The sequence below is a fragment of the Sinocyclocheilus anshuiensis genome, unplaced genomic scaffold (genome assembly GCF_001515605.1).
Source record: "Sinocyclocheilus anshuiensis isolate Anshui unplaced genomic scaffold, SAMN03320099.WGS_v1.1 scaffold1231, whole genome shotgun sequence".
Lineage (NCBI taxonomy): Eukaryota > Metazoa > Chordata > Actinopteri > Cypriniformes > Cyprinidae > Sinocyclocheilus > Sinocyclocheilus anshuiensis.
The window spans coordinates 978,917-991,141 of NW_015536698.1; the positions used below are offsets into that span (position 1 = coordinate 978,917).

General features: G+C 33.8%; 1 protein-coding gene across 1 annotated transcript in view; it reads right to left on the reverse strand.

The window, feature by feature from the left end:
- The window catches only part of LOC107654845 (progesterone-induced-blocking factor 1), a 52,832-nt gene that overhangs the window by 4,250 nt on the left and 36,357 nt on the right, over positions 1-12,225 (reverse strand). Inside the window, 2 exon segments of the mRNA XM_016442120.1 lie at positions 8,711-8,795; positions 11,107-11,237. Of these exon segments, the coding sequence (XP_016297606.1) occupies positions 8,711-8,795; positions 11,107-11,237 (216 nt within the window).

Below are 12,225 nucleotides of genomic sequence, written 5' to 3' on the forward strand. Positions count from 1 at the left end.
GGTTAAAATAAAAAAAAAAAAAAGAAAAAAAAAAAAAAAAAAAGGCACATTGCAGCCACTAAATGCCATTTGCGTTTGTATGCCTCATATTTAAAAAATTAAAGCTATGGTATTTTAATACTTGAGAATACTTTAAATATAGTTGCTTGGGTTACTTCTGTTGTTGCTTTTTTATTTGTCCTTTTAAGGGCTGGACAGATATTAAGAATAATATGGACTACTTATATAGTACTTTTATGGTGCTATTTGTCCTTACTGTAGTTGACATGGTCAGTGTCATTGGAATTGTGAATGACAGAATTTTCATTTTTGGGGCGAACTATTCCTTTATGTGTAATTTTTTTTTTTGCAGATGTTTTTCTTTCTTTCATTCCTTCTTGTTCTCTTTCTCACTCTTCCTTTCTTTTGAAGCGGTTCACAATACACCACATATATACGAAAAGACATTACAGAAACTTGCCGGGGGATTCATGTAAACACTTCATTCAAAAGTTCTAAGGTAATTGGAGGTGTATCTTCATAACCTCTCCAGTACAAGGGGTGCCCTGAGAGTACCTCTACAAAGCACACAACCCTGCTTTAGTGTAAATACTATCTGAATCAATTGAAGGAAACACCCTCAAACACAACACGTTTCTTTTAGGTGTAATACAGCTCTGAGAACGGATAGAGGTTTCATGAAAAATGTTACTGCATACATGATGTCACTGAGGAAAATTGTCTTATTTTAAACAATGTGGCGCAGAGGATATAAAGTTGCTTGAAAACAGTGAAACTGCAATATCACTTTCAACGTTTTTCTACATTTTTATAAAAAAAATAAAAGAAAAAAATAAAACTAAAACACAACAAAAACTAAAACATTTTCTTCATACTTATTAGAAAGAAATAAAGAAAGAAAGAAAGAAAGAAAGAAAGAAAAAGATAAAACGAAAGAATATCTGGTTGGTAAAAAGGAATACTGACTAACTGGTGTTTTACTTAAGAATATAATAATAAAAAATAATAATTGCTGGCAACTGCATATTAATGAGTGAGTTCATCTATGTTTATAATTCCTGCGTTCAACCACAGTCTTGTCTCAACTACAACCTATCAGTAATTTGTGGCTGGATTGAAAAAAAAAAAAACCTTCATATTTTTAACTCGCTTGTGTGAATAAATAAAAAATGTTTATAGAAAAAGACTGTGTGATGTCAGATCAGTTGCTGTTCATACTCGTGTTCCAGCATGCTGATAAAAATCACAGATGCCAAAAAGTTTTTCAAAAAGAAAAGCACTGGTGACAGATATAGAAGATAATTTTAGAGCTACAGAATACTGCACAAAAAACTGTACATACACTCAAAAAAATGCTGGGTTAAATACAACCCAGTGCTGGGTAAAATAGGGACAAACCCAGCAATTGGGTTGTTTTGACCCAGCGGTTGGGTTAAATGTTTAACCCAACCTTCTGGGTAGTAACCCAACCGCTGGGTCAAAACAACCCAATTGCTGGGTTTGTCCCTATTTTACCCAGCACTGGGTTGTATTTAACCCAGCATTTTTTAGAGTGTACTTGCCCTGAGTAAAACCATCTAGGTCTTAAAATAATACTGAGAAGACGGGGACAGACATTCCATATTATGCAACAGGAATGCTGCTACAAAAATGTACAGAAAAAAAAAACCTGCTGAAAGGAACTTTGTTTTGACACTTTGGTGTCAAAACAAAAACCTCCAAAAAAGTTGAATAGCATTTTTTTTGCAAACGGTTAATATTCACGCATTATGGCAATGTAAAATATCCCCTGCTAGCACATGACCGCCTGGTTCAGCGGCGAATGTAGATCAGCCCGATGCGTAAGAGTCATTCAATATTTCTATTTATCACTGCGCGACCATATGCGCTGGCATGCTAAAAAGCACCAGTGAGGAGCAGCTGTCTGTGAGGATTGCATGCTTTCTGCCAACATGCCACTGGAAGTTGTGAAGTCGGCACAGTGTGTGCCAGCAGCATTTGGTTGAAAATAGCTCCAGATTGCACCGGCGCTTAATCAGTTACGCCCTGCCCTTAATATCCCAAGAGTTCAGAATGTCAGAGGAGGTATAGTGTACCTTCGTGTGCTTTTCAGATACAGGAAAACTCCATTCATTTAATAGAAACGCAATTCTATTTCTATTTCTAAATGCACAGAAATTAGTATATGAAACCAAAGGAAATTTTTCACAAAAAATCATACAGTGTACTGACTTGTTCCTTGTTTCATACCTTGCCATTCAAAACACTAAATTCAGAACCTACCGGTCAAATAGATTTTGGCGTTACACATTGGTTCCCCTCAATGAGGCAATGTATTAGCTGTCTGTCAACAACCACAAGCAGCAAGGTTATTATGAATCTGATGACTTGAGCATGGGAAAAAAGTTGACCTGAGAGACTGGATTTTCTAGTTACTGCATCTCAGAAACTTCTAGGAAAGCTGTTGTCGCAACTGAGCTGTACTGAGAGCTTCCTAAACATATAAAGCAGAAGCATCCAGTGATCAGTTACTAGTGCTGCATATTCCTAATTTGCATGAGAGTTTTTCCCGATGAAGGTATGACTTGTTTAGAGAGTAAACTGCAGGTACGCAGTGTAACTACTAATTGGACAGGCAGGCTGGGTGAGTGAGTGACAATGAAAGAGGACACACCTAAACTAGACTCTGTGTCTGTGGGAACTACTCTCTTACTGTCATGAGTAGATACCTTTAATGGACAATGTATGATAACATTCCTCAAAAAAGCAGTTTTTAAGTGACTAACTTGGAGTTGTATTATTTACTTAATTTCATATTATATATATTATAATTTCATATCATCTTATTTCATTAATAATTTTGAATTTGCTAAAAAAAAAATCAAAATATGCATGAGACTAGTGTTGCTTTCGTCAACGAAAATTATGACAAAATATCATCGTCAACGAACCTTTATCACGTGACGAAAACGAGACGAGACGCAACGTAAATGCTGGTCATGTGACGATGACTATAATTAAATGTATAATGCAATATTGTTGACGAATAAAAACGAGACTAAATGTGGTTTACAAAATAAAAACTATGCTAAAATGACTAAAACTAAAATTAAAACAGGCCGCCAAAAACAACACTAAATGAGACTACTTTAAAATGCAACTAAGTGAAGCCATGTCCACTTTAAAAAATAATAAAGTGAACAAAACGTTTATTGTAAAATACAGTAAATTTGACAAACTAAAATAATCAAATTTAGAATTAATTAAAAAAAAAAAATCTAAGTGAAACATTACAATAATGACTCATGGAAAATAGTTAAGAAATTCCTCAGACTAAAGGTCATGTGGAGGACTGACTCTGACTGAACAATCAGAAACATGTTATATTGTATTTACAACATGTTACACTATCAGGGTTTTTGAATGGTAATTGTGTCACCCCATTATGCCCGTTACAATAGGTTGTTCAACAAAAAAACAGTCCTGGTATCTGTTATGGATATCAATTACAGAATGCTTTTTATTTTTTTTTTTATTTGTATTTTTTACTCCTAATTTATTATGAAGTTAGTCAGTGGTTAGAGGTTTCTATGATCTTTAGTTTGACCTTATGTGAAATGGGAAAGTAAATTAATCAATATAGTATAGCAAGCTGGTCTTAACATATTATTGATGAATTACATTTTGTATTTGTTTTTTTTTGTTTTGTTTTTTTATGGAAATGCCACTGGAATTGTAAAATGATTTTTAGAACCCAAAATCAAAAAATTTTGAACCCAAAATCTAAATTTTGGGTTCGGTATGATTTACAACAATTAGCAAAGGAATAGTAAAATAAACAAGGGCACAATATTAGGTTCTTCTAGATTATTTTCTTTTTTTTCTTCTTCTTCTGTCGAAGTGTGAAGTTCGAAATAGAATGATAGAAAAATATTAAAAAAAATAGAAAAATAAATAGAATGAGATCCACAAATAAATATTAGAGATTCACAAACATGAATTAACCCATTTAAGCCCACCGGCAACTATAGTTGCCGCAGTTTATAATTGTCATTTTCCTTTTGTAAGTATTTTTCTAGATGTTATCCATGTTTTATTTCTCAATGACATGCAAGCAAACAACCAAATAAAGGATTTCAAGAAAAAACAACAAAAAAAAACAAAGGGTATTCACTTCCTTCCTGTCACATGAGGCTGTCAAGTTCCTACCCCTATTTCCAGGAAGCATGGCGAAGGCAAACCCTCCCAAAGAAATGTAATGTTCATGTTACTAATAAGTATTTTTTGTTGACATATATATATCTACATAATCATGAAGGTCTCTAGAATCATCCAAACAAAACAAATCTTACAGGAAATCTATAGTTTTTTGTATACTTAGTCAAAAGTCCAAGCGGCAACTATAGTTTTTTTTTTTAAAACGGGGATTTCCCGTTTTCAAGTGACAGCAGCAGTTTACAAACTTCCGTCAGTCACACAAAAGGAAGAATGGAAAAAATAAAGAGCTAATGCATGGGTTTAATTGCTGTAGATGATCTTTTTCTCCCTTTTATGACATTATGTCTTGTAAGGGGCAAAATATTGAGACCCCTTTATCCAGTTTCAAAGGGTTTCATTCTAATTAGTCAAGGACCCTAATTCTTTTATGACTAGTAGCTTATGAGTCCATTATAATGTTGAAATTCAGACAAGTAACGAGTTTACATTTACATTATTATATGAAATCACCTACTACAGTCAGCCATTGAATACCATGGGCCTAAAAAAAACGTGTAATTTTCTTTCAGGTATACCTTTTTTATTATAAAGATGTAGTATTTTCTTCATTCTATTTATTTGTATTTATTTATTTTCATTTAACTAACACACCTCTAACAATGAAAATACCTGCATGTTCAATAATAAGTAAATAAACAAACAATCATGGGTGTAGCCTACACATGATAATTATTTAAATAATCATATATTTTAAAAAGAATATCAGTAATTTCATGAATATCAATGACTTTTGTCAGGGTTAATCCATTTGACCAAATCAATATGTGCCAATTCATAAAATATGTGATATTTTACATATTTACATAAAGTATAGTAGGCAGATATGTTTATGTAAATTTATAAAATTACGTGTACCTTCACTGCAGTACTCCTTGTAGGCTACTTATACTAAAACTGCTTACATAAGGGAAAGTTCACCCAAAAAAAGGAAATTGTATCATCATTTAGTCACCCTCAAGTTGCAAACCTATGAGATTCTTTCTTCTGTTGAGCACAAAATAAGATATTTTGCAGAATGTTGGTAAGCAAACAGTTAAACGCGTAATTTTATTTCAGGTATACCTTTTTTATTATATAGATGTAATATTTTCTTCATTCTATTTATTTTCATTTAACTTTTTGATACACAATACCCTGTTGGGTCAACTTAATGGCTGCACTTTGTTCTGCACTATGTTTCACCACTTTAAGACAAATGGATTTGTTGTGTTTTCATATTCAAGAGATTATAAGCTAGATGCAACCTTTTTGGGGTTTGCATCAGATGTTCTTCGACTTTTATGCATGATTAATTTGTTTATGAATAAAGATTGATCTGTTGATAGCAGTTATTTTGAGTTAGATGCCAAAAGCTCTCCTCCTATTCAAATTTGACATTGAAGTGGTGCATACAACATATTTGCCCACCGGCAACTATAGTTGCCGCACATTCAAATATGATTTTCAAGAAAAAAAAACAAAAAGCTGGGGAAAATAAATGCAGAACATGTTCACATAGGACACTATTAACATGACTATATGCATGAAACCATTTAGAAAAATTTGGGCACAAATGGGTTAAAACCACAAATACATAAATGAGATTTGCAAAAAAAAAACATTCACAAATACATTTTTATGCCACAAACACAACTTTGTCTGGCATTCATTTGTGAATCACGTCCTGTACATTTGTAGATCGCTGCACGCATTTATGGATTTTTAAACATTTCTAGTGTCAAGAAGACACTGACAACCCACAAACGCGTGGACTCCACCCACCGTCTACGCAAGCCAATCAGATAACAGCCACATTTCGCTGATCATTCATAGCACATTCTCACTATAACCAATCACATTTTGCTTTACAATCAGGGCGGGAGCAGATTCGGCACCCCTGTAAGGAACTGCATTCTATAGACACTTCGTTCAAATTGAGCTGAAGTGCTGTTTGTGTGGTTAAAAAAAAAAAAACTGTTTCCAAAAGGAGTGCAAGGCTTCTTTATAATTCCATCAGGATCAGTGATTGAGGATAAACTCAGGATTATACACAATTTATGACCATTCACAGATCCCGAGCATGATCAGTAACACCCTCGTGATGCATCCAAAGCAAATAGAAATCATCATTATCAGCGATACTGTCTACACTGGAAGAGGCGCGACACCATGAAGGACAGATGATTCGCACATATGCTTTGAAGCGTCCAGTTGCATTTACAGCTGTTGCAGCGCAGGGTGAAAGCGAGCAGAGTAGACATGGCACAATGGTTTATTTGGCATTTCAAAGTACAATCGCGGTGACAAATATAGGGCATAATAACATGTATAATATAAAATATGGGCCCAAATGACCATCTGGAGGCTTGTGATGATGTAAATAAAAACCGTGCAATGCTGTGAAGTAACTTTACAATCAAAACTAGTGAGACTGATTCATATGAAATACTGTTTGCGTGATCAAGTGTTTTAACCAATAAATATCTTGTCTTACATTTATATGCATTTATATTCAACACACCTGCACCCAGTGTTGGGGAAAGTTACTTTTAAAAGTAATGCATTACAAAATTGCGTTACCCCCTAAAAAAGTAACTAATGACGTTACTTAATTACTTTTTATGGAAAGTAATGCGTTACGTTACTTTTTTTAATCTGCCTTGGCCTAATTTTTCTCCCTTCAGAAACAACAACAACAACAAAAAAGAAACATAAATGTTATGTTTATCTAAAGTCATTTTTGCTTATTATTATGGTTGGTCATTGTAGGTCAGGAGCAAAGATACTGGTTAATAAAATGGAATTAAATACATAAAGGATATTTGTGTTATTTAACATGTTTGTTTCATGTCCTGAGTTTGCATTTGACCGTTTTTATTCATTTTGAGGAATACTGAATCTGTTTTTGTGCGAGTGAGATGAGTAAATACATGTTGACATTTAGTCTAGAACTACAGTAACATTATGTTCACACAGCGCACACAACGCCTCTGCACTTACTCCTGATTTCTCCCAACACGAGGACAGGAGAGCTGTCAGCAATATATGGGAAAACAAAGTAACTGGCGTTACTTATTTGAAAAAGTAACTTAGATATTTTCTTGTAAATTAAATCTGATTGTAAAGCAAAACGAGATTGGTTATAGTGAGAACGTGCTATGATTGGTCAGCGATATGTGGCTGTTATCCGATTGGCTTGAGTAGACAGTGGGTGGAGTCCACACGTTTCAAAATCCATAAATGCGTGCAGCGATCTACAAATGCACAGGACGCGATTCACAAATGAATGCCAGGCAAAGTTGTGTTTGTGACATAAAAATATATTTGTGAATGTTTTTTTTTTTTTTTTTTTGCAAATCTCACTTAATTTATTTGTGAATTTAATTAATGTTAGTGAAACTCTAAGATTTATTTGTGGATCTCATTCTATTTATTTGTCAACATGTTTAATTTTTGTTAATCTCTTTACATTTATTTGTGGATTTGGGATGCAACAATTCTCGATATAACATTGAACCGGTCAGTATGACATCCACGGTTCGTTATGCATTTGTGAATCGCGTTTGCGTTTTCTTTCTCCCTGAATTGGCTGTTTGTGTGTCCATGAGTCTACCCGCTTATAACGTGCATTTGAAAAAGCAACACACATCAAATATCTTCCCTTGTAATGAGAAGCATTTCTAAACCTGCTGTCCGACAAAACAGAAGGTTTTTAGTCCACAACATCAGTTGAATGTTTGAAATAACAATAATAGAATGAGGAAGAAAATGTTACTGTAATAAAGGCTATGTCGATTAGCAATGAATTATAAATATACTTAATTATTATGAAAATACCCAAGATGGCTTGAACACCACAGATAAACTATACATTGTCGCAGTCGAGTGTTTATTATCTTCATGTTTCATCATTCAGAATGTTTCTATCTTCTTTTCCTTCAGTTACAGCGACAGCTGGATGTCTTTGTCCATATTAGGGATTTCCTGGAGCCGTCAGCAGTTCTTTTACTACGGTGATGCACATGTAGAGTTTCTGTCCAGTATGAATGAAATATTACATGTGTACATTACATCCATGTTTTTCTTCACTGTACAGAATAGTACAGGAGTTTGTTGTTGTTGTTGGTTTGCTTTAAAAATCGCATTTTAAATTGCAAAAAAACAACAACAAAAAAACACTATGATGTGCCAAGCCATCAGATCCGAACCGAAACAAAAACTGTGGTTAAAAAACCGAGGTATGCATTGAACCGTGGGCTAACTGTATTGTTGCATCCCTATTGTGGATCATAATCTATTTATTTGGAATTATGCAACAATTCTATCTCCATATAAATAGGTTAGAGTACTTCGTATTCAAGAGAGAGGAAAAAAGAGAGAAAGAGAGATAGAGAAAAGAGAGAACTGTGCTCTCTTTGTGCTATTCCTTTTAATCAGCTGATACAGCAGTTACCTCTCTGTGGTTCAGGAGTCTCTCCAAATCTGCAGCCATGTTGTTTTTCACCTGAAGTAGTGTAATCTTCTCTTTCCGTAGTGCACTGTGAAAATGTATACAAAAAGTGTTTAAGAGAAGATGTCTTGAACTTTGACAAGTCTGTGAAGTAATCTGTAAAATAAATTAACAAAAATTAAGAAATAAAATTCATTACATTTTTATGACAGCCCATTTAATCTACCAAGCAATTTGTGATTATAAGTATGTTAAAACCAGTGCCATACATGTAGGCAACTTTAGGATAATGTGTCTACACTGCAAAAAATGATTTAGATTACTAGATTCAATTACTAGAGTATGTTTTACAAGAAAATACTATTTCAGTCTTTCCACTTCAAAATTGTATGTTTAACATGCCGATCCTTTGTAATTATTTGTGAAATTTACCAGCGATAATTTTTTGAACACCAAATTTTCTTTAGGGTACATGGGTTAAAATCAGGGGCGTAGATTACGCGGGGGACGTGTCCCCCCACTTTTAATATCACATAAATTCGTCCCCCGCACTTTTTCAGGCAAGTGTGTTCGCATAGAGGTTTTCAAGAGCCGGTGTGAATAAATATAGATTTAAATTCAAAGAGACAGGATAGTCTGTGCATGATCTGATGTTTTATTCAGACCCAGAATAAGGCGAGATGAACATCGCGGAGCGCTAAACACTCCGTGCAGTGTGTGTTTCATTCACTCGTTGAAGCCGGAGGGCGCTCTCGCACAGAAAGTCATATGAGGAAATTCCTAATATGGACAAAAGCATCCAGCTCTCGCTGTATGAAAACAGAAACGTTTGGGAACATTAAGACATTAAACATACGATTGCGACAATATATGGTTTATTTGTGTTTGTCAAGTCATCTCCAGGTAATAAATAAAGTATATGAACAATGCAGTGCTAACTGACATAGCATTTATTATAGTATAGAAACTATTCTGCCTTATTATGTGATAAAAAAAAGTGTTTGTAGTATATAAGCAAATCATTATTATTGGTTATTGTCCAGCAGTTATCTGATTTCTAAGCCAATTAAAAGCTAGAAATGAGAGAAAAATTAAAGTTGACTATACACTACCAGTCAAAAGTTTTTGAACAGTAAGATTTTTAATGTTTTTTAAAGAAGTCTCTTCTGTTCACCAAGCCTGCATTTATTTGATCCAAAGCACAGCAAAAGAGTAAAAGTTTGAAATATTTGTACTAGGCTATAACTGTTTTCTATTTGAATATATTTTAAAATGTAATATATTGTGATTTCAAAGCTGAATTTTTTTGCATCATTACTCCAGTCACACCATCCTTCAGAAATCATTCTGATATTCTGATTTGCTGCTCAAAAACATGAATAATAATAATAATAATAATTTAAAAAGGTTCCTTGAGCAGCAAATCAGCATATTAGAATTATTTATGAAGGATGTGACACTGAAGACTGGAGTAATGATGCTGAAATCAAATGTCACCTGCTCCTCATGTGAAATACAGCACTGAAGGTCACACATGACAAAAAATGCATTTCAACAGAGCAAATCTTTGTCAAACATATGGCACGAGTAATGAGTGGTGACAGACATGGTGAGCTGAAGGTATTTATCTGTTACTCTGTACTACCATTTTTACAGAATTAACACTGAGCTGTGAACAAACTCATAACCCGGAGGGCTTGACAGAGCTAGATAAATAAAACTTCAAATAAAACAAATGTGAAATCAACGAGCAATAAATGAATTGCATACACCTCACTGACTGCACAGCACCTGTATGCAGTGAACAGGCAACGTTCAAAATGATCCTTGTTCAAGAACATTCCCCCCAGCCACAAGTAGCCTTCTGATAAAACCTGATAGATGCTGATATTTAGGAGAGTAATTTGTATATTTTTCACATTGGCCCCAAGAGGACCTCTAAAGACACCAATACAAGAGAAAACCTGCTTGTACAGTTTGCATATACAGGTAAGGGATTACATCTGTCAATGACATGTGACAGAGCCAAGAAAAAAACATCCAGCCATACATGCATGCACGCACATGCACTGCTACTAAGAAGCTGCCAGGTGGGCCTGGAGCCTGACCTTTATTGGCAGGTGCATTACCTTTGCTCCTCAATGAGTTGGAATGTATTTAAATTATTTCAGATATTGCCTACTACCTTTCCTTAGCCGATACAAATGCATACCATGGAACATGCATGTTAGTAGTCAGAAACCGTTGCGACTATTGTTACAAAACAATGGCAATGATTCTATGGCAACTCCACCTATATCCTTTCAAAATAAAAGCTTTGTAAAGATTTCAAATGGTCCTGTTGTATCAAAAACAGGATGTATCCATAAATCTGTGATAATCATTTACTTCCCCTTTACCTTACTTCCTCTTCTAATCGCGTGAGACGTTCTTTCAGCGTTTGGATCTGAGTGTCTCTTTGTCGTATGGTCTCAATCAGGTAGCTGTGAGGCTGCTGTGCCTGCTGAAGAAGCTGATTTGCCGCATCCAACTGAAAGTAAAAAATAAATAAATAATCATTTCACATCATTTCTTACCAGTAGTTATTGATTGATATTATATATAAATTGTAGGTCAATACTTGATATTTAATGTAATTGTAAAATGTTCATTTTCCATAGTTTTATGGTTTAGTGTAATATTTATCAAATCTAAAAATATACAATATTTTTTCAAGCTTAAATTTACAAAAAAATGCATTTGTATTTATATAGCTTTACAGTTTTATTTAGTTTACATCGTTTAGTTTTACAAAGTGTTTATTTACTTTTAAAATATAATGTTCATACACATACATAAATACCATTCAAAAGTCAGTAAGACTTTTATTCAGAAAGAATGCTCTAAATTGATCAAACATGACAGTAAAGACTTACATTCTCAAAAAAAAATCTAATTCAATTGTTTTTTTTTTAAAAGTTTTTTGAACTTCATCAGTAGATAATAAATAATAATAAAACAAATAAATAAATAAAAACAATTGGCACTACCTTTTTCAACTGTGATAATAATAACAAATGTTTTTGAGCAGTAAATCAACATATAAGAATGATTTCTGTATGATCATTTGACACTGAAGACTGGACTAATGGCTGCTGGAAATTCAGCTTCGGATAACAGGAATAAATTACATTTTAAAATATATTTCAATAGAAAACATTTAGATAGTAATAATATTTCACAATGCTTATTTATTAATTTTAAAAAATGCGGGATTGATTTTGTTGTAGTAAATAATTTTGCAAGCAGGATACAGCAAAATATCTTCTTTGTTTTTGTTTTAGAAATATACGACCTGGTTATACTCATCAGAAAGACACATCTAAAGCACAGTCCTTTAACTGATCAATTATAATCCCCTCAGCTATTCTTATGTCAAGCCATCAGTCAGTGACTGTCAAGGGTGATAAGATATAGAGCAAGGGTAGGCAAGTTCGGTCCTAGAGAGCCGCAGTCCTGCAGAGTTCAGCTCCAACCCT